The 24,639-nt window shown below is 36.7% G+C and overlaps 1 protein-coding gene across 1 annotated transcript; it reads left to right on the plus strand.

Moving 5' to 3' along the window:
- The first annotated feature begins 13,310 nt into the window (after positions 1–13,310).
- Positions 13,311–23,720, plus strand: LOC106059583 (glycoprotein-N-acetylgalactosamine 3-beta-galactosyltransferase 1-like). The gene is made up of 6 exons (XM_056005036.1): positions 13,311–13,551; positions 14,982–15,123; positions 16,359–16,498; positions 18,169–18,277; positions 20,176–20,413; positions 23,302–23,720. The coding sequence occupies exons 1-6, from the start codon at positions 13,326–13,328 to the stop codon at positions 23,452–23,454; spliced, it is 1,008 nt and encodes a 335-aa protein (XP_055861011.1). The 5' UTR covers positions 13,311–13,325; the 3' UTR covers positions 23,455–23,720.
- Positions 23,721–24,639: the final 919 nt, after the last annotated feature.

Here is a 24,639-nt window from a genome sequence, read left to right on the forward strand (position 1 = left end):
TTTTTTTTTTGGGGCCAATACAAAATTCTTTGACTCGTAGTTACAGATATATAAAACGCTTACTGAAATCCGACCTGGAATACCTATGTCCGCCCCCCCCCCCCCGGTCACGATTTAACTATATAATATGGTTCCATACTCTTAAAGTTGATGACCCACACAGATTTGTATATCAGAATACAAAATAATAATATATAATAATTAGTTATCTTATCTTACATATTACAGAGGTAATTAAAAAAAAAAAGGAGATAATTAGTAGGCCTACTCATCTTGTGTTTACCTAATCTTGTCATGCATGTTAATCAATGACCTAAACTCGGTTAAGTCGTTGATCATTGTAGCTGATTCGGGCAACCTATTCCATTCTCTATTGACACTAGGAAAAAAAAAGGATTTGTATAACAGTTATCTAGCGTTTGGAATATAGAAAAAGTGCCTCTATCTTTGTGTCTTTCTGAGTATTTCATTAGGTTTTGATTTTATATTTGTAAATTATGGTTTATAGTGTTTTATATATTAGGCCCATAGCTACTTTACTTTTTATTCTTCTGTCCTGAAGTGTTTAAGTTTAGTGATTTTATTAATTAATCAAAATAGAATATTCGTTTGTTATAAATCTCACTGCTCTATTTTGTATTTGTTCTAGTTTCTTTATGTTTTCTTGAGCTGAGGGATCCCAAGCAAAGTATGCACATTCTAATATTAACATAACTAACGTTAAATAGCATTATAGTTTTTATGTTTTGTTTGATTAGTAAATATTTCTTTTAATAAACTCTAATGTTTCACTTCACTTGGGAAGCGTGGTCGTGCGCTTGAACTTGAACTTGGCTTGGCTACCTAGAAGAGGGCCCGAGGTTCGACACCCGACTCGGGCAGGGTTGTGTTTACTGAGCGCCTAAAGGCAGCACGGAAAACCAACTCCTAGATACCCCCCCCCCCAACCGGTCCACAAATGAGACTGGACCAAAAGCGCTCTAAGCATGCTATAAGCATGAAAGTAGCGCTATATAAAAGCTATAATAATAATAATAAAAAAATAATTCCATCAATATGGGAATTCCATGGTAACCTTTCATGTATTATTACCCCTAGACTATTTTGAGTTTTTTAGTTTGTGTGACTGGTTTACCATGAATAAAGTAAGTAGTTTAACTTCTAAATCTACAAATGCCTCTTTGTCTGCGAATAAAATAAATTGATAAACAGTACTGTTATCATCAGCTCTACCTCAGATAGATCCACATGAAAAATGCAAAGAGCAAAGAATGCCTTTCATCGCCCTGATTAAAACTTTTGACTTTGTCAGGAGAGATGGCCTCCTTCGAATTTTGCATTAAAAAAGGCTGCCCAAGCTTTAAAAATGGTTATGTCTTTCCTTGACGAAATAATGGGATTATGGGAAACTGTAAAATGTAACCGTGTCTTCTTTATGAAAAGCTTCAACATTAACCGAAGGTTACAAACATATTAAGCCTTAGCCAAAGGCGTAGCTAGACATATGCGAGTGCTTCAGGCAGCTCGGGGCATCAAGTGGTGAGGGGCATCAAACTAAGAACAAACTTTCTCTGTGAAAAAAAAAAGATATCGGCTAGATGATTCATTACCTAATATTGTTTTTACTTGCATATTTCTGACAAGGGCGATAACTGTGACTATATGCGATAAAATTATTGATAGTTTTGCGAGCAAGAAAGCAAGAAACAATTATTTGAAGAATCTTTTTATTAAATTGATTTTTTTTTTGCCAATTAGCAATACTTTAACCGTGAATACACATGAGTTCAGAAAAAAAAACAAAAAAAAACAACAACCTCTTTTCGCTGTTCTATTTCGTTTTTTTTTTAAAGGAGGGAGACATCTTGAGGAGCTGCCGCGCTGTGCATCATACACCCTAGCTACGACACTGGCTTTAGCTGCTGCTACAGTCTTTATCATACATACAACAACTATTTTTTTAAATCTACAAAAAAAAAAAACACCTACCATCCACTCCAAACCAAGGACGTAGCTTGGAATTTTCCTTAATTTGGGGGCTTGGGGGCTGACCTGCATTTTGCGTAATAATTAATATTTAATGTAAAAAAACACTAATAGAGGCCCGGAGGATTTTCAAATTCTCCCCCACCCTTATTCCCCACCCAAGCTACGCCACTGCTCCAAACGTGTTGGTAAATTATATACTCAATATGACCAACGCTTAGAATGACCCTAACAAGAGACATACTCTTCAAGGATGATGCGGCAGTGACACACACATAGGAGGAACTCCACTCGTTACTTTCTAGTTTTTCGGTCTGAAAATGTGGGCATATTACCCCCGACCTGACGTCATTCTACAGCTTCATTGATGAATACATGGGCGGTGTCGATTACTAATTGCATTGATGGGGAATGTCGAGTATTAATTGCATTGATGGGTGGTGTCGAGTATTGATTGCATTGATGGGTGATGTCAAGTATTAATTGTGTGTAGTCCCACTTTCAAAGACCGCATCACAAACCAAGAGATTAGAGACAGGGTTACTGCAGCGATTGGACCCCATGACGACCTGCTAACTATTGTAAAGAAACGCAAGCTTAAAATATATGGCCACATTACAAGATCCACGGGGGCTCGCAAAGACCGTCCTTCAGGGAACAGTACCAGGAAAAAGAAGAAGAGGCAGACAGAGAAAACGATGGGAGGACAACATAAAAGAATGGACGGGCCTACCATTGATAGAGGTTCTAAACAAGGCAAAAGACAGGGAGGAATGGAGAAAGACGGTCGACAAATCTTGCTTGGTGCCCCAACAGTCCAACAGACTAAGGGAGAGGTAAAAGGTAGGTAAAAAAAAAGTCCAACGCTTATACGAAGTGTAATTGTATCAATTGGTTTGGATCAGTCATGTAATTATATTTTTAACAACAATAAATCTTTGCGATTAATAATATTTTTACTAATTTTTTTTTTCAATACGATATGATCTTATCACTTCTCTGGACCAGTTGGGTAAATGGAAAGGGGAGGGGAGGAAGAAAGAGATATCTGAGTGGATTTACCGTAATTAATTTTTAAAAGCATTTACCAAAAAAAAAAAAAAAAGTAACGACCTGAGTTCAAACTCGTGGCTCACTTCTCCTCTGGCTGAGGCTCTAACCACTCCCCTACTAACTACCAATGACTAAAAAAACAAAGATTTACTGCTGCAAAGGTAAACGACTGTATACAAAATACGAAAAACATGCATATATGTAACAATGCCGGACCAAGTTAAACAAAGGACGTTTGGGCCACGAGGCCTTCATCAGCTACAAAACAAAAAAAAAAACAAAAAAATGACGAACAATTAACACAAAATAGTCTTAAGTTAACTTATCTGTCCGATGTTGTACTCTATCGAGGCAGAAAAGAAATGAGCTACGCTGGTGTAAAAGCGCGGGTAAATCGGAAGGGGGCGGTGATGTCAGGAAAATGAGGTAGTGTTAGTGCCCATCGCATATTAAATAAAAGTGTGTTGGTTGTTGATCCCGTGAGGTTGGAGGGTGCCTGACATGTAAATAGGTTTGTTTTCGATCTGCAGAATGCATGTTTTTCGCATTTTCTACTTATGACTAGAGAAGATTTCATAAGTTATATATTATATATATATCATAGTTATATATTGTTTGTTTCAATTTAGAGCGACGACATATAAAGGGGACAAATTCCTCTTTTACCTCCACTTCAGTCAAGTACATTCAAGTACAACTTATTTCCCTTGTTCGAGATACCTAAGAAAATAATTAATTACCGATATTTAATTAACTACTTGTTGTTTTTTTTTAGATTGATTCTATTGTTGGCATGTAAAAGAAATAACTCTGCGAAATTTCAGCTTGATCCGAGATTGAGTGCGGGAGAAATAGCGTGTACAAACTTTTTATCAGACTGACAAAGTGAGTGGATATAAGATTTGTAAAAAGATCTCTATACAATTTATTTTATAGGAGTGAATTAGGTTAAAAAACAACAACAGAAAAACGCAAGCATACTCGCATGCGAAAGACAAAATTAAAGCGCATAAGTAGTAATACGTACACATATAGGCCAACGTTGTTATGGTTTAATGCATCCAGCTGAGATATGTTAATGGTGACCCCCCTCCTCATTACCCCATCTTGCCTTCACTAAACAGACTTTTCCAGAAATAAACTCTTGGTTTAATTGGCTTATTCTTTTTTGTTCAACTATAGGCATAATATCATGAGCTAATTTGCTACATTCATTGATTTGTACTCAACTGTAAAATGTGCTCCGATTTTATTTAAGCTCCACTTTTTATTTAAGCTCCACTTTTTATGACATTTTATAACCTTCCCTATGTATGTGGCTGAGCGGTAAAGCGCTTGGCTTTTGAACCTGTGGTCCCTGGTTCGAATCCTGGTGAAGACTGGGATTTTTAATTTCGGGATCTTCGGGCGCTTCTGAGTCTACCCAGGAATTAGTTGGAGAAAAGTAAAGGTGGTTGGTCGTTGTGCTGGCCGCATGACACCCTCGTTAACCGTAGGCCACAGAAACATATCATCTGCCCTATAGATCACAAGGTCTGAAAGGGGAACATTTTTCCTTTACTCATGTGTGTCATTCGGTGTGGTCCGCGCCCGTCGCAAATTTTTCCCAGCTACGACTCTGAACTCTGTTTACACAGTGACAGGCTAACAGACCGATGGGTAATAATCAATACCTTTTAAAGTATTAAAGTTAAGTTCTTAAGATATTTAAATTGTCAAGTGAGTGGGTATAAATTTATATACAAAGATCAAGAGTCTTATATATTGATTATAGATCTGGTGTTGCTTTTCAGATGTAAAGTCAAACAAAACGCATTGTGCAACACATGGTCGTCTTAAACTAACAAACAACTAACTGAAGATTATATTAGCAGGGGAGGCTCATGCTAAGGACCAATGCCTCCCGGGCCTTCGTATATACGCCCATTTTGTATCAAGATAATTATTATTTGGTTTAAAATAGATTTAATTTTGTTTCATTTATGAACGCATGTGAATGTCGATATGTGAACACTGACCTGCGACGTCACAACCTATGGTCATATTAGACTAATAGCTCGTTGTTACGTCACATGCCTTGACGCCAGGGCTTAAACGTGGCAACGAGCTATTGGTCTAAACTGCCCACATGCTGTGACGTTGCAGATCAGTGTTGAGGCCTTTTATAAGGAACGGTCTTGGTTCAGTCCTTGACTAACGATTGGGTCTCACATCGACACGTTCTTCTCGTATGTTATACATTTAAAACATTGCTTTAAAAAACAGACGTAAAGTCTCCCAGGTCGCTAGCTTTCCTGACCCAGTTTCATGCTTTCTAAATCCTCTATGAACCCAACACTTATCTGGACCAGTTGGGAAAAAGGAGAGGGAAGAAAGGGATGTTTGTGTTTATGTGCACTCAAAGCTCCAGTCTCCTGACGAGGAGTAATTCAGCTTATACCGCCACGTCTTTCAAGTACGATTCTTTCCCTTGTTGAATACCTTGATAGATAGACGTATCTTCCTTTTGCCGACGCCTGATAACCTTATGGAAAGGGAACTATATCTAGTTGGAACAGAGCAATATATTCATTCATTAGGACATTGACCTCACTCATTTAAAAAAAAAAAATAAAAGCGAAAAATAAAAAGTTATTTGGGTTAAGGATAAGGTCGAACTGACATTCACCTGCGCAAAGTGGCAAGTGAGACAGCTGTTGGCAGACATGTATCCCACTCCACCAAGCCTGATAGTGTTTATTGCTTTCTTAACACTGGCCATTATCTGCTTTATCTGCTTTATCTGCTTGTGCGCGTAAATGGGTTAATGCTTCATGTATAATTGTCTATATTCTTGGACAACTGCCTACGTTTGCTGATATGTGAACCTGACCGTCCAGAACATAATGGTGTCATTGTGTTGTTAATGTTAGCGTGCGGGCTCGGATCTAGGTCAGGCCTAGGCCTGGTGCTAACTAGAATTGATAACAGCGATTCCACGTCTGACAAAAAAAAAAAGAAATAGAAATAAATAAACAAAAAAAAAAACAAAAAAAACCAAATAAAACAGTCATGCTAGTGTCTCCCCCGCCGCCAAGCGCTATCTTGCATTCTTCATTGTAGAAACGCATTGTTTTGACATCTACATCTCATTATTCATCCTTTTTAAGAAAGGCAGGTCAAATTAAGGCAAATAAAGTGACATGGGGACGGGACCGGTCGTGAAGTGTGACTGACAAATCGAGGCTCACGTAGCGTAAGTATTTCTTTATTAGGCGTATTTATCGTAATATTATCTCCATGTTAGGAGAGACCTATTGTTGTAGGCTTGTCTTGGTCAGAATAAGACGCCAACAGAGTAATGATTAAACGCTCAAAAATATATAATTTTCAAGAACCTTTTAAATAATGTTTTACTTGATAAATATTTTAATATGAATTTATAGGCCCTTACTACAAAGCAAATACAACTGATTTGTTACTTGAAAAGATAAGAGCCCCCTCAGATTTAGATTAAGGCTTTAAGGATGGCCACCGAAAGACTGTAACTTTTTTTTTTTGTTACAGAATTATAATTCAAAGCTCTTAAAACAAAACATTCCGGAAGTGGGAGATGAACTTAAGTGGACCTACTCTAAAGTTTTTGAATTTTTTAGGATTCAAGCAAAAATTGTGAGCTATAGTCCCAAATGTATTTCTACAATAGAAAAATATCCGATTGAGTGAAAAATTTCGTTTGAATTCTAAATTTTTCCAAAACAAAGTCTTTTAAAAAAATAATTATGATAAATTCCTGTGAAATTACAAAAACTCTTTCGCTCTACTTAGCTATTCTGTTTTAAAACGTCATGTTTTCGTCTGGAAAGGGGAGGGGGCGTAAGAGTGAAAACGATTAATACACGCTCCTTTTTATAATTTCTGCTTATGATTGCATTTGGCATTAAAGGATAGGGGTGGGGCGACTCGATGTAAGAATTTAATTTATTGCATATATAAATTATATTAGTGACATATTTTTTTTTTAAATTTTGTAATTTTTAACTACAATACAAAAAGAACAAGTTTTTGCTTTTTCCGATGGGCGGTGGGAGGTTTTATGTATCGCTCCTCCCACCTGGTACAACCCGCTGTTTATTTTATATTTACTAATGATAACATTTGAGATTAAAGTGTGGTGCGACATAATATTTAAATAGGTTCAAATATCAATATGTAGCATATATTATATACATATTCAACTGCACAAGCTATGATTTCTCCATGAAAATAGGACCGCCCCCCTCACTCAGAGGACTAGAAGGGGGGAGGGAAGTAGATGCAATCGCCACGCCCCCCTACATCACCGAATCGGCAAAGATATCAGAATGGGGAGCGACATAATTTAAAACTTATATGTTAATTCAACTAATTTTATTTACAAACAATGATTTCTCCATAAAAATAGGACCGCCCTCCCCACTCAAAGGGTTTAGTTGGAAAGGGACGTAGATGTATTCGCCCCCCACCCCACCCAATCGGCCAGCTGTGGAACGACATAATATAAGGATCTGTTAAAATATCAATAACACGTTTTCATCATATATATATATATATATATATGGTGGGGGTGGGGGGAGGGATTGATGCCGTCGCCCCTCCCCAACCCAATCAAATCGCCACCATACTGGGGGGTGGGGTGGAGAATTATTTAAAAAATATGTTGAAATATAAATAATTAGTACATATTATTAACATAAGTAATAAATTCGTATACAAATTGTGTGATTTCTTTACTAAAATTCGTCCGCCCCCCCCCCACCCTTCGGGAAGAGGGTCGGCCGAGTGTGTGTGGGAGGGGTGGGGGGGGGTGGCTATCGCCCCTACCCGCTCTGGATCCGCCAGTGCCTGACATTAGTAGGGAAAGTAAAGATGCTTGGTGGTTGTGCTGTCCATAAAACAACACCACTAACCGTCGGCTACAGAAACAGATCATCTGGCCTATAGATCACAATTCTCTAAATTCTACTTTTTGTTTCCTTTCTTCAAAACGAAGGAGCTATACCACAGACCTATATATATATAGATAGATTATACCTAGACTGAAAAAGGGAACCAATTCTTATCCGATAATGATCAGATCACAGACATATATATATATATATAAAGAATTCTTATCCGATAATGATCAGATCACAGACCTATATATATTATATATATATATATATATATATATATATATATAATTATATATATATGTATATATATAGATTGCTATGCTCGAAACTTTTTTTTCAAGCTGTAAGGAAATCGATCTTTTCTTTTTTAGAAAAGTAATGATCTTTGGTTTTAAAATAGAATGGGCTATAAATCACAGAACTATATATTCACGCAAAGTTATGAAATAAAACCATTTCCTGTTAGATTCTATTGATATAATGTTTCGAAAATCCTAGATCAAAATAATTCGCGTCTGTTGATTTTAATCATCTTATGTACATTTATATATATTGATTACTTAGATCTTTCTAGACTATGTAACTGAAATGGCAAAATAATAATTACTAGACGAGAGTGCACTTATTTTCAATGTTTAATGGACCTCATTCTCCAATCGTAAACAAACAACATTTAGCCACGTGATTCTCCATCTCTAGCATACAAATTACGTAATTCATAAAGACTGTCACGTGATACGTTTTTTTTCTGCATTGTTTTATCAATATTATCACGTGGCTAAATGTTGTTTGTTTGTTTGGACATGGGGCACCAATAAAAGACAAGCAAGGCAAAACTTTGTTAACGAAAGAAGAACAAGATGCAAGATGAGTAGAGCACTTTAAAGAGACCCTTAACCAACTGTCGCCAGACCTAACTTACATATTCAAGGACCCCTCTCCAGACAATGATCTCAAGGTCAAGACAGACCCAATAACTGCTGAGGAGGTTACCATGGCCATAGCAGTGCTAAAGAATAACAAAACACTAGGACTATACATGATATCAGCAGAAATGCTAAAATATGGGGGACAGTGCATTGTTAACAGAATGACTGATCTCTTAAATCTCTGTTGGCGAACTTCAAAAGTCCCAGAGGACTGGCAAAAGGGAATGATTGTAAAGCTTCCAAAAAAGGGCAACTTGGCAGACTGCAACAACTGGAGGGGCATTACTCTCCTCTCTGTCCCAGGCAAAGTTTTCAGCACTGTTTTGTTGAGATGCCTCAACAGTCTGTAGATGAAAGGCTCAGAGAAGAACAAGCAGGTTTCCGAAGAGGCAGATCATGTACAGAGCAGATTTTCGTTTTACGAAATATCATAGAACAAAGTCTTGAGTACCAACAACGGCTAACGATCAGTTTTGTGGACTTAGAGAATACGGTCTCCCAGAAAAATTCGTCCAGATCCTACGACACCTTTACAGTCAGTCTAGTTGCTGCATTAAAACAGAAGAGGGAACAACAGAGATTTTTACAATCGAGACAGGTGTGAGACAGGGGTGCATCTTATCTCCCTTCCTTTTCCTCCTAGCCATCGACTACATAATGAGGAGAGCAATGAACCAGACTGCCTTTGGTATTCCATGGCATGAACAACTCCGATTGACGGACTTGGACTTTGCTGATGATGTTGCACTACTCGGGGCTACAAATAAATGCATTCAAGAAATGACGGAGAGCCTAGACAGAGAGGCACCCAAAATTTGCCTCCGCATAAACTTGGATAAGACTAAAATTATGCGAGTGGGATATAAGGCAAAGGGTGTCCCCGTCAGACTTGGCGAGTCAAAGCTTGAAGAGCTGGACAAGTTCACGTACCTTGGCAGCATCATAACAAATGATGGAGATGCTTACCATGATGTAGCATGCCGAATAGGAAAGGCAGGGAGCATTTTCCAAAGGCTGCAGCCTATTTGGACTAGCCAAGCCATTGGACTCGAGACAAAAATACACCTTCTCAACACAATCGTCATTCCAACTGCTACATATGCATGTGAGACGTGGAAGTCATCTGTCAAAATTGAGAAAAGACTAAATGTGGCTCAACAAAGATGGCTGAGACGGATTTTGGGAGTCAGTTACACAGACCGGATCTCAAATAGGGAAATCCTATGCCGAACTGGGAGTCGAACACTTAGTGAGGTTGTGACTGAGCGTCGCATGAGGTTTGCGGGACATGTTCTACGTCAAAATGAATTACGCACACCAAGAGTTGCGATAACATGGAAGCCAAAACGAGGAAAGCGCAATCAGGGACGTCCTCGTATTACCTGGCGACACACCTTCATGGAGGACCTCAGAACAGTGGACACCAGGTGGGAGGAGGCTTCAGACATTGCCAGTGACAGATCATTATGGAGACAGCTTGCCGCCCAATGCGCCGAACGGCGCGGGAGGACCTAAGTCTAAGTAAGTAAAAGATCTTCATGTCCAGTCTCGATATAGCATATATAGGTCTGTGAGCTATACATTCTTTGCAATCATTTCTTTTTTTTTTTTTTAGTTCATGACTTCCGGGGAAATTTTGACAAACATTTCTGACGTCTCCACGACGGTTCTAATTTTAACCTAATAGAAAATGATCAGAGTGTGCTCCCATCTTTATTTTCTTTGACACGACTCAAACACCGCAAATTTCTTTTTTTTTTTTTGGATTGTCCTTTTTGAAACATAGTATAGTCAAAATTTAGTAGAAATATTTTTTACAAAGCTTATATCAGCTCATGTTGTCTGTCTGTCTTTCAGTCTGTCTGGTGAAAAGTTTGAACATTTCTTTTCTCCCATTTCCTGTTATCCTCGGATCAAGTTACAATTTAGCACAATTATTCATTGAACGTAAGATTTGAATCAACCCGAACAACAATAGTTAATTAATTCTTTTGTAATTAATTATTTTGTTTGACATCAACATAAGGGAAATAAATTCTACTTAATGAAAGATGTATATATGGATTTAATCCCCTTATTACGTTTTGACACGTATTTGTCTCCCACTTTCCATTCTCGGATCAACTTGCAGTTTTGCATAATTATTTATAGTCGATCACAATACACGAATCAATCAAAAAATTAATCAATTAGTTAATCATTTAGTACTAATTAAGTAATTTTCTTTTATATAGTAGAAAGGGAGCTAAACCCTGTATTTTTCAGATAAATGGTAGTAATTAGTGGTTCTTTCCCTTAGACAAGCTTTGATTTTGTTTTTTTAAAGTATTATTTTTTTCTATTGCATGTTTAAACTTCTTGTTCCTAAATGCTACAAACGGCAATGCCTTTAAGTCCGAATCTAAGGATGCGTGCAGAGTTTCACATAAATGGTACAAATATTCATTATAGGCCGAATCTGAACCTTGTCCTGGCGCTCCGTACATATAGGTCTGTGAATGAATCTCATTCATGGTCACCTACCAAAGTCTTATTCACAACACTCCCCACGGCCCTACCTGTATTTAGTGCTACTAGCTACCTTTGTACATAAGTTACACGCCTACATTTCATAGCCTTGTCTAAGCTGATCCTCAACCATTTGTAGTCTCTCCGTACATAGAGGTGTGTGAATGAATCTCATTCATGGTCACCTACCAAAGTCTTATTTACAAGACTCCCCAAGGCCCTACCTGTATTTAGTGCTACCAGCTACCTTTGTACATAAGTTACACGCCTACATTTCATAGCCTTGTCTAAGCTGATCCTCAACCATTTGTAGTCTCTTCGTACATATAGGTCTGTGAATGAATCTCATTCATGGTCACCTACCAAAGTCTTATTCACAACCGCTCCCCACGGCCCTACCTGTATTTAGTGCTACCAGCCACCTTTGTACATAAGTTACACGCCTACATTTCATAGCCTTGTCTAGGCTGATCCTCAACCATTTGTAGTCTCTCCGTACATATAGGTCTGTGAATGAATCTCATTCATGGTCACCTACCAAAGTCTTATTCACAACCGCTCCCCACGGCCCTACCTGTATTTAGTGCTACCAGCTACCTTTGTACATAAGTTACACGCCTACATTTCATAGCCTTGTCTAAGCTGATCCTCAACCATTTGTAGTCTCTTCGTACATATAGGTCTGTGAATGAATCTCATTCATGGTCACCTACCAAAGTCTTATTCACAACCGCTCCCCACGGCCCTACCTGTATTTAGTGCTACCAGCTACCTTTGTACATAAGTTACACGCCTACATTTCATAGCCTTGTCTAGGCTGATCCTCAACCATTTGTAGTCTCTCCGTACATATAGGTCTGTGAATGAATCTCATTCATGGTCACCTACCAAAGTCTTATTCACAACCGCTCCCCACGGCCCTACCTGTATTTAGTGCTACCAGCTACCTTTGTACATAAGTTACACGCCTACATTTCATAACCTTGTCTAAGCTGATCCTCAACCATTTGTAGTCTCTCCCAAACACTGGTAGCCTGCTATTGATATTTTTTGTGTTGTTGTTGCATATGTTACTATGAGTCTAGTCAACTTCAGTTGTTTCGAAACTTATGTTGATATAGATCTAGACTTCAATAGTTCTTTCATACTTCTAGTTTAAGTATTGTCGGACCCATGCTATTCGGAAATACAGCTTATATATGTGAAGGATAACAGAGTGCGGTGAATTATGTGAGAACAGGTTTTATAAGTGTCCAGATTGTGCGTTTATTTTACAATGCCAAATGTAACTAAAGAAACACTTTTTACCATGCATTAAAAATATAATAAATCCTTTGAAAAATGATTAAAACTATACGCCCCAATTTTATTTCGATATATTTGTTTATTAGTGAATTAAAAGTATGCTGAAACCTGACGTTGTAACATTGGAACCTGTCAAATGAATGCACTATCTAAACACTAATGAAAAGAAAAACTATTAAATTATAATTTCTATTATTATTATCGTATCGTATAAATTATGTTTTTTCTAAAAAAGAGGATAATTACGCCCACTGCGTGTCAATATGTTAATCTAGTCGTGTATGCTAATTTGAGACTTAATTTCTGCAATGTCCTTCCTGGCTGATTCAGGCAACCTATTCTATGCTCTGATGGCACTAAGAAAGCAAGGGCGCTTAAACGAATTAGTCTTGAATTTAAAAAAAACAATCAAAAGAAACAAAAAGTAATTAAATGTATGATCGAATGTTTCATCTCAGGATGTTATCATTATACTAATATTATACATTTGTGTGAAGTGAATGTAATAATAATAGTCAAATAGCGACGTTTCTGGTCCAGTTTATCTCCCTTCTTTATTTGACTGAAGCTAGAAAATTACATTCAAACTTAATTCCTTTTATTTTCGCAGAATTGTGTCAGTAATGCCGCGATGACCTGGGTACATATTAGAACAACCAGGACTTTAAAGACTTTCTTTGTTGGATTTATAATTGGTTTTCTTGGTGATTGCTTTGTTCAAAACTTCTGGCAAGACATTATGGTGACTTCGCCAATGCAGAAGTCGACCAGAAACCTGACTGGCAGGGATTTTCAAAATGTTATCAACACTAAACTAAATGACGATGTGCCCACAAGATCAGATTTTATTTATGAAGGTCTAAGTATTTTACACGATTTGGTTATTGTGATATTTTTTCCTAATATTTAACCTTTTAAAATGATATTTCTTTTTCTGGATTTTAAACTTGAAAATGTATGCATAACTTTAAAGTCAATATCTTTTGCGATTTCCTTTTCAATTGACAGAATTTCTTGATTTGAAATTCGTGTCTCAAAAGTTTTTACTTAATTTCAGTTTTGAAAATCTTCTTTTATATAACAGCACTGGGTCATAATTGGATAACTTTTCCACAATTTCAAAAAAATTTTCTCTACTCAATGTAGACTCATCTTCCATTTGCCACAATATGCCAAAGTCTGTTAGGCTAGAAGCCTTGTAGTATCTAACAACCCGTGCAAGATGTCCCTCAATTTTCCTTAAGCTAATGATAGCAATGAGGTCACTGTCTTATCTTATCTTATCTTATCTTATCTTATCTTATCTTATATAATACAGACGTTATTTCAAAAAAGAAGATGATTACGTCCTACGCGTCATGCATTCAGTCATGCATATTAACCAATGACTTAAATTCTGCCAAGTCACTGGTTTTCCTGGCTAGCTCAGGCAACCCATTCCATGCTCTATTTGCACTAGGGAAGAAGGAGTATTTGTACAAATTTGTCCTAGCATATGGGCTGAGTGTTATAAATTCATCTTTGTGTCTTTTTGAGTATTTTATTAAATTTTGTTTTTGTATTTGAAGATTATGGTTCAGTGTTTTATGCATAATTGCTACCTTACTTTTGAGCCTTCTGTCCTAAAGGCTTTCTAAATTTAGTGATTTTACTAAAGGTGTTACTCTAGTCAATTGTGAATATTCGTTTGTTATGAGTCTCACTGCTTTATTTTCTGTCTGTTCTAGTTTCTTAATGTTTTCTTGAGTTGAGGGGTCCCATACAGAGGATGCATATTCTATTATTGGCCAAACCAAGGTTAAATAACAATTTAGTTTTATGTTCTTATTTGATTTATAGAAATTTCTTTTAATAAACCCTAATGCTTTGTTTGATTTTTTGATAGCTTCATCGATATGGGGATTCCATATTGTCAATTTTCGTTGTCTATTTGTAGTTTGAGTCTGGTTGCAAAAGTTGTCCAAATTCTAAAGCCTAATAAATGCTCTTCAGTCTCGTGATTTTCTAGTTTTAGACATGTCCACTATTTATCAAAACAACAAAATTGTTAAATTTTATTAATTAGGCACAATTTTATACAACCATTCTTATGCTTTTTTAATCTTACTGCTGTCTTATTTTTTAAAGTTTGTCTTTATTTATTTATTTTTTTTTTTTGCAAAAGTACATTTTTGTTCCATTTAAGTGTCACCCCTATTTTGGTGTCACCCGGCCCGCACCCCCTAGTGACGCCACTGCTCTTCGTATTGCATTATACTTGTAAAAGAAGTGTGTTCTAAATCTACAGATGATTCCCTCGCTCAGAACCTGAAATCGCATGTCAGAGTTTTGATCTGGGTGATGACCTCACCGGACAATATAGTCAAACTGAAAGCCAAAGCTGTCAGAGACACCTGGGGGAAAAGGTGTAACAAGCTGCTATTTTTCAGGTGAGTTTCTCGTGTTTCTAAATGTTTTATAGCTAACGGACCGAAACCAAAATGTGTCAAGGTCGCCGAAAATAGAAGAAAATATTCACTCAAAAAATTAATGTAGAATTATAGAAGAACTTAAATAGCTCAGAAATAGTTCTTAGGGGGTTGAACAAGCAGCCGCCAATTAAAATAAAGTACCCATTAGGGTTGGGCGGACTCGTCCTGCATCAGGATTTGAACTCCTTTCGAAACAGATCTCTCTCTAAGGATTTATTTAGTTCAATATTTCTCCCCCTCCCCCACCACCACCTCCCCCTATCGTCCTTTTCTTTCGATCCCTACGTAAGATAAGATAAGATAATTTTTATTGGCCCAATGAAATGGAAATTCAGTTTGATTACAATTGACCACCTCAGCGGAACTACTATACAATAACAGTATAGATTCAAATACGAACAACATTCACACACGAAACACATACACACTCACAACCAACGCTTTTTGAATTAGACTTCTATGAACTTCTCGATGACGACAGATGACCTTGTAACACTCTGACCGACAGTGGGATAAAGGTGTTTCTTAATCTTTCTGTTTTAGTTTTAATGGAAAGGAGACGACCACTTCGTTCAGATCTTATGTAACATTGATTTAATGGGTGCAGGTTATCTGTAAGAATCATGTATGGTTTGTAAAGGCATCTTTCCATGAAAAAGCTCTTCAAGAGATGGTAGCTGTGTTCGATTGATATACGATGCTTTTTTTAATAAATCTATTTAGTCTATGTCTTTGTGCCAATGAAGTATTACCATACCATACCATACCATACCATACCATACCATACCATACCATACCTTACCATACCATACCTTACCATACTATACCATACCATACCATTCCATACCATACCATACCATACCATACCATACTACCATACCATACCATACCTTACCATACCATACCATACCATACCATACCATACCATACCATACCATACCTTACCATACCTTACCATACCATACCATACCATACCATACTACCATAACATACCATACCATACCTTACCATACCATACCTTACCATACCATACCATACCATACCATACCATACCATACCTTACCATACCATACCATACCTTACCTTACCATACCATATCATACTACCATACCATACCATACCATACCATACCATACCATACCATACCATACCATACCAAATCTGAAACAGCTAACAGGCCTTGCCTTTTTCAGTTCCAAGGATGACCCTCAGCTGCCAGCAATAGGACTGAATGTTACAGAGAGCTATGAAAATCTGACAGACAAGACAAGGCAAGCCTTTCACTACATCTACAGACATCATTACAACGATGCTGATTGGTTTATGAAGGCAAGTTTCATATTTACGTATCTGCAAATAAACATCGGATGAACATTCTTTTTATGTATTTTGAATGCCGTTAGGAGAGAATGATACATAAAATAGAACATAGAAATGACAATTTTAACAACAGCAAAGTTTGTCTTAAGAGTCCAAAGATTCACTTATCTGCAAAGACCTAGCTTTGACCTACATATTTTTCTACGTCCAACGTAGACCAAACGATTGTCAGCCAATGTCATTCTTTTGCCGTCTTGGACAGTCGCTTTCAAGTGTGTACATCATGAGCTTTGAAAACACTTCAGCGGTCTCTTTCGAAAGAAATTTGCTGCAAGTTGTCCTACTCAATGCCTGTTGAAATGTTTTAAAAGCATCATTTTTTTCAGTTATCTCCCTTATATTTTTTTCTCCAAAGCCTATATTAAAGGGAAACTCCGATGGCTTTTTAAATTTGAGTTATTGACATATTTAAATTCTGCGTAAAAAGTTGTAATAGTAAACATTTTACCATTTTTTATTTAAATGCTTAGAAACATTTATATTTAATAAATTAGTCAGTAAATTCTTCACATCTAAAAAAAAACGGGGTTCTATTAGATTTTCTTTTAAGCTAGTTCATACGGCACTTTCATCAACAATACTGAAAGAGAAACTAGATTTGACCAATCGTATCGCTTCATTCTTATAGTTGCTGTTAGGCTTAGTGACGGCCTAGTCCAGAGCAATGATACAGTTATATATATGTATAGATAGATCTAAAAGCATTAGGATAATCAACTCGAGAAAAAGAGTAACATTTTCATCTAAGCCTCTCTCTGTCCCAAGAAGTAAATAGATCGTGTGTCTGACTGATTCGAACAAACTGGTCAGTGTAAGGCTAGTCGAGACTACGTGTAGTCGGTCATGACTTTTGTGTTCAGTGGTCTGGCGAGAAAATACGGACTGCCGTGGTTAGTCAAGCATGTAAATCTACTTTTAATACGCATTTTTTCTTTACTTACAAGATCCTAGATCTAACTGCATAGACCAAGATATATTTCTTTTACGAGAATGTAAACTTTGCTGTATGGTCTCCTGTAATACAATAAGTCAATAGATTAAAACACATTTGTGACGTCACATAGAAACCCGGTGAAAGTCTGACTGTCTTGGATGCGCAGGAAAATTACGTCGGAAAAACATCAATTACTAAGTTATTATTGCAAAGAAAAAAAAAAAGAATCATATATTCAGTATCTGTAAATCAAAACACATATTATATCAAAAATTGTCAAAACCATCGGAGTTTCCCTTTAACAGACGCCCGTCTATCTGCTACGGTTTTCTCCCATTTCCGGATCAATTTGAAACTTCCCGCACTGAGTTATTGTCGATGACAACACACAAAACAATAAAAACAAAAATAACTAACTAGTTAATTAATTAGTGGTTATTCATTAATATTAATTTTGTTGTACGTAGAAAAGGGAAATAAATCTTGCAGTATTGAGAGATATGGCGGTAATTGATATTTTTTTCCCTTATATAATTTTTTTAAAAATAAACGATTCGCCTGTTTATTGTAGATTTTTTTTAGGTAGATGATGCAGTATTGAGAGATATGGCAGCAATTCAGCAGTACTTTCCCTTTTATAAGCTTTTTTTTTTTAAGTAACCGCTTGTTCGTGTTGTTTTTTTAGGCAGACGATGACACGTACGTCATTGTTGAAAACTTAAGGTACTTCCTGTCCAAACAAAACTCTGGCGAAGCGGTCTACTTCGGACATCGGTTAAATATAGGCGAGTTTAATAGGTACGGTAAGTATTGAAAAACAAATTTTCCCAACTAAAAAACATAAAGTATGTTTATCAAAATATTGTTTCAGAGAATTTAGACACTAGTGATTTCCAGTCAATTTTACTACTTCTATTTATTTCTAATTTTTAAAAACCTTTTGTAGTTTTTTTTTTTAGAAATAAAACTATTTTGTTAATTTTTTAATTACTTTTGTAAGAGCATGTCTTTGATGCAATTATCTCGGACCGTTCTGGTCAAATCTCTTAGTGGACATGTGGGGGAAGGGGGGACCATCAAAATTGACTCTGTTCCAGATGGGACGAGACCAATCACGTCATAGTAGGCCACGACGTCGCAAATAGTTGACAGTTTAGACCAGTGATGCCCAACCTAGACCTGCGGGCCATTTTAATTTCCGACACTCGTGTCGCGGGCCACATGACAGCAAAGGTACAATGAAATCGATCTGTAACAATTTGATTAGAAACTTGAGGATCTAGCACTTACATTAATTAATGGGATATCTAAATGGTATCTATTTTAACGCGTCGGAAAATAGCTTAATACTTAAAATGTAACCAACAGCTAGCTAGCTGACGACTTTTTTTTTTTGGTCTTTTTGTTAAATTTTCCCATAAATCCTTCCATCTCTAAGCGTAACTTAATATTTGTTTTAAATCAAGGCTCAAACCAAGAATGCCTTCATATCTGTTTATAAAGCTGCTTATATGTTTATAAAGCTACTTTCTTTACAAATCAAATATGTTGGCTTATGATCATGTTCCACAAAAAATAAAAGATCCGTTCAACTTTTCCTGGTAGATTCTACATTCAGAGTTCACTTTTATTTTCTTCTCATTTCATAAACGTACCATTGTTCAAGGTTATGGTACCAATCCATCAGAGATAAAGTCAGGACCCTAACGTACATGAGATACTTTTTTTTTCAACCTTTTTTGTTTTTGGAAAGGGGGAAGGGATTTATTTACACTTTGTGCCGACGTTTTTGGGCGGGCCGGATAGAACCACGTCGAAGGGCCGAATCTGGCCGGCGGGCCGTATTTTGGGCATCACTGGTTTAGACCAATAGCTCGCTGAGACGTCGCAGGTCAGTGCTGGGGCTTACTATAACGACTGGCCTCGATTGGGATTCAAACTCGAGCCCTCAGGAAAAAAAATGAAGATGGTCCCCCTCTCAGTTTTAATTTAACTGTACTGTTATCAATCATTTAACTCTTTCTCTCCGTAATTATTTTTCTCGTTCCGATAGTATTATTCGTTTTGCTCATTTGTATTTCACTATCCTGTTGTGGTTAAACTTCAATAACTTTTTTTGTTTGTTATCATCATCATCATCATCATCATCATCAAACTCCATTAGAGTGAGGGCTTGAGAGGCTCAAATCCTATCTTGCAAAAGCCCTGGACAGAAACCCTGCTGTCTTGTGTAGTGCATAAATGTCGCCATACAGGTCGAGAATTTTGGGTTTCCCTGACCTGTCGAGACGGAGATCAGCAAGTCTGGGGCAGTCAAATAGAATATGAGGCACGGTTTCCTCTTCTTCCCCTCAGCGGAGGCACCGTGAATCAAAATATGAGCCAACAGGACAGTGGCCTGCCCTGCACTGTGCTATAATAGCTTGCTCAGGCCTGGACAGCCTCCACCACGGGGAAGTGCGGTGAGGGCGCCTCATGCGCTCCCAGACTCCGCGGGCTTTTTGGAACTTGTCCCAGCACTAAAACGACTTTTCCATTTCTGTTTTTTTAATTATAGCCAGAGTATGATGAAAACTTACAGCCTATTCAGTGGGTGGAATTTGCCCTCCCTCAATTAGGACTGAAAGAGTTAAATGACATTTTGTTTTTCTTTTCACCCGCAATACTATGTAATGAAAGTTTAAATTCTGACTCAGCGGCGGCTGTGGCTATGTACTCAGCAAAGAAGCGCTGCGACGTTTCGGCCAAGACGCTACGTCACTGTGCCAGCAGAAAAGTCTCTACGAAGACGTAGATATGGGACTCTGTATGAAGCGCCTTGGTGTTCGTATCGGCGAGACCAGGGACTCTCTTGGAAGGATGAGGTTCTACGCCTTCAAATTAGAATTTTTCCTATTGCGCGATAATTACAACAGCACAGATTTAATGGAAAAGGTATGACGTATGAAAGGTATATGTTTTGTTTTAAGCAAAAGAATGGTCTCAACAGTGGCGGCTTATAGAGGGAGATGTGAATTGAAACAAGAAAATTAATAATAATAATAATGATAATAAAAAAAACAAAGCTTTATCAAGTGTAATTGTATCCATTAGTTTGGATCAGTTTCTGTAGTTCCAGCCACAGCCGATTGTAACATAATAAATCTGTGCGATTAGAAATATTTTTTACCAATTGTTTTTTTTCTTTAGCTTTTATACCTACTATCACATGTCTGGACCAGTTGTGAAAAGGGGAGGGGGTTTGTTGGTGAATGCTTAAATGCTTTCAAATGCTTAAAAAGAAATTCACTCCAGAATTCTTAAGGGGCCTAATTCAATGTTTACCATCATATCAGTCAAGTACAATTTCTTTCCTTTGTTCAAGATTCCAAACAAAACAATTTATTTATTACCAATAATTAACTAATTGGTTATTTTTTTTTAATCAGGTAAAAGAAATAATTGTGCAAAATTTCAACTCAATCCGAGATTGGGTGTGGGAAAAAATAACATGTACGCTACATACTGTTTACCATCCAGACAGACAGACAGACAGAGAGAGTTGATATAAGCTTTTTTTTTTTTTTTAAAAAAGAGGTTTTTGGAAATTCATGTCTTCGGAAATGTTTATGAAAAGTTTTAAACACGGTCATCTCCATTGTCAAGAATTTAGTTTTCATGAAATCAAATACGGTAACGTAGAAAAAGAATAAGCGATCTAGAGAAATGTGAAGGTGATATAAAGAAAAACGTAAGAACAAAAAAAAAAAGGAGGAAGTTTTGCACAAATCTCGATACATTGGACTCTAAATAAGGGTTCCACGACAATTCGTTCACTGACATTTCGTTCACCGACAAATCGTTCACGACTTTTCGTTCACGCGACTATTCGTTCACCAGACATTTCGTTCACCCGACAATTCGTTCACGCGACTATTCGCTCACGCGACTATTCGTTCACGCGACATATCGCTCACGGACTATTCGCTCACAGACAACTTGTTCACCGACAACTTGTTCACCGACAGTTGGTTCACGACAAATCGTTCACGCGACTAATCGTTCACGCGACTATTCGTTCACGGCACGGACAAATTGTTCACAGACAAATCGTTCACTGGATAGTAACATATTGTTAATATTATATATTCTCGTCGCGTGTTTAATTTATTTACATTAAAACTTTTGTAGCTATTATTTCCAAATGCAAAAACAATTCTATAGAGATCAGGTCAAATCCGAGTTTATTTAATTTCGTTGTTGTTGTTGTTGTTGTTAATATTTTGTTAATGAGGACAGTATGTGATAAAAATTATACTTAAAATAAAAATAAATAAATAAATAAGAGATCTTACAAGCTAGCTGAAAAATTTAAACGGGCCCTCACTTTACTATAGGTAACATTTTTACTTTCACCTTTAATATACCTTGACACCCCCCTCTTTTTTTTTTTCATCTACCGGGAATCTACCCATTCATCTGGATACTCTAGTTAACACCTAGTGGAGTGCTAGACAGACTGGCTCCTCTGGAAGTCATAAAACTTTATTGGACATTGCCTATACACATGTTCAATCTGCTAACATTGAAAATATCTACTAGACACTAGTATAGTACTTTCCATCAAGTTTAAAAGAAGTTTTATTTTATTTTTATTTTAGTTAACTTGTTTCTATATGTGACCACCCATTGGTAGACTAATTTGATTGCTTGGACTTCAATAACAAATTTATTGAAACAATTTTATTTTGTTCTATTAAATTGCGATAAATTTATAACTTTTTGATAGGGAACCAAAATATTTCCTAGTGTTGTAAATGTAATTAGTTTTTTTTTCTTAGATGTCTTAATTGATAAGTATTAACCTTAGATCTGTATCTAGTATGTGACGTTCAGAGTTGAACATTGAAACCATATATTGTACCAAATCTAGTACCATTGTTAAAAATCTAAATTATGTCTCGTAAAAACACTGACAGGATTGTGGAAAAATACTAGTGTGTCTGAGCTAGCCAAGAAAACCAGTAACCAGAAACCAGAAATTGAGTAATTGGTTAATATGCATGACTGAATGCATGACGCGTAGGACGTAATCATCTTCTTTTTTTTTTGAAGAAACGTCTGTATTATATAAGATAAGATTTGTTTTTGTTAATAAAATATCAATAAAATGGGTATGTTAATTAAACATCTGGACCGCTATTAAGAAGATAAGCAAATATGGGTAGGTCGAACAAGACTACAAGAGTGTAAAAGAAGGCCTACATGTTGAAAGTAAAAATGTTACCTATAGTAAAGTGAGGTCCCATTTAAATGTTTCAGCTTGCTTGTAAGATCTCTTTTTTCTTTTAAGTATATTTTTTTATCACATACTGTCCTCATTAACAAAATATTAATAACAAACAAACAAAAAAATTAACAAAGAATTTCGGATCAGGCCCGATCTCTGGCAATTTTTTGTTTTTTGAAATATCCAGTGAACGATTTTTCTGTGAACAATTTGTCTGTGAACGAATTGTTAGTGAACAATTAGTCGCGTGAACGATTTGTCGTGAACCAACTGTCGGTGAACAAGTTGTCGGTGAACAAGTTGTCTGTGAGCGAATAGTCCGTGAGCGATATGTCGCGTGAACGAATAGTCGCGTGAGCGAATAGTCGCGTGAACGAATTGTCGGGTGAACGAAATGTCTGGTGAACGAATAGTCGCGTGAACGAAAAGTCGTGAACGATTTGTCGGTGAACGAAATGTCAGTGAACGAATTGTCGTGTCCCCCTAAATAAGAAGCTAATACAATTTAGAAGCATTTACTAGTACTTTAATATCATTCACCTTGTTGTTTCAGGGAAGGGAGAGAATCAGTAACTACGCCATCAGTTTTCACAAGTTAACTCCCCGCATGATGCTGTACACTGACCTATATATCTACCACATTCAACGGTTTGGTATATTCCAGTGTTCTCCAAACTGTGTTCCGTGGGACAATGGTGTTCCATGAGGCCTGGATAAGTGTTCCATGAGGCCTGGATAAGTGTTCCGTGAGGCCTGGATAAGTGTTCCAAGAACTTCTGGAGAAGTTAGACTAGTAGACCTACACGTTAACTAATCCCCAAGTAAATGCAGAAAAGAAAAATTGATTTTTTTCTTCTTCTCGGTAACGAAAATAAATTGTATAGCAAAATGACTAAGAACTTTGAACTGATCTAGCTTCTAACTCTAATTCTGAACGAAGATACAAAGATAAATCATTTCATTATTTCTGGATTTTGCTATCAAGTCTACCACTTTTTTTCAAAAAAAGTTGCTGTGATTTCATCCAAACATTTGCAAACTATTTGTACGAAGCAGAATTTATTTATTGTGTCGTATAAAGCTCAAAGTACAGAAACATCGGTTTCGCTACACCTGATTGAAGAATTTAACTCAACAATAACATTCCTGATACCAATTAGATGTATTATGTTGAAATACAATTCCATCAAAGTGCTAATGAAAACAGAAGGTTTTATAGTTATCAATTGTTAGTTTCTAACTTTAATGCAAAGAATAAAGGGAACTAAATCAAATTATACCACCACATCAACCCAGTAAAATTTGTTTCCCTTGTTTGAGATACAAAAAAAAAATAATTACCGATAGTCAGTTAACTAATTGGTTAATTTATAAAATTGATTCTTGTGTTGTCAGGTAAAAGAATAATTTATGCACAATTTCAGATTGAGAGTGTAGGGGAAATAACGTGTACAGAAGTTTTATTTTTTAAAACAATTTTTTTCTCATTGTTTGCACTTGCAATGAAACCTGGCCATTTGGGGCATTTTCTTGTCTATGAAGCCGACTTGTACATGAGAAAAAAAACAAACATGTATAGTTTTGTTAAAATAACTTATAATTTTTTTTTTGGGCACATCGTCAGTTTTCTCTTTATAAAAGTTAGTGGTGTGCTCATCGTAATGTGGCGTGGAGCACGCCATCCCCAGCACCCCCTTGCACGGCTTGTTTCCACAGCCTCTATGTTCCCGCTTTCCATGTCGTTACGTCATCTACTTATTTCATTGCACATTATTTCCACTTGATGATCTAACTGATGAGATTGTAATATTTTTAACCAAGTGTTTATAAAATAAATTATAGCTTTTATATCGCGCTACTTTCATGCTTATAGCATGCCCAGAGCGCTATG

Source organism: Biomphalaria glabrata, chromosome 11 (assembly GCF_947242115.1).
Source record: "Biomphalaria glabrata chromosome 11, xgBioGlab47.1, whole genome shotgun sequence".
Lineage (NCBI taxonomy): Eukaryota > Metazoa > Mollusca > Gastropoda > Planorbidae > Biomphalaria > Biomphalaria glabrata.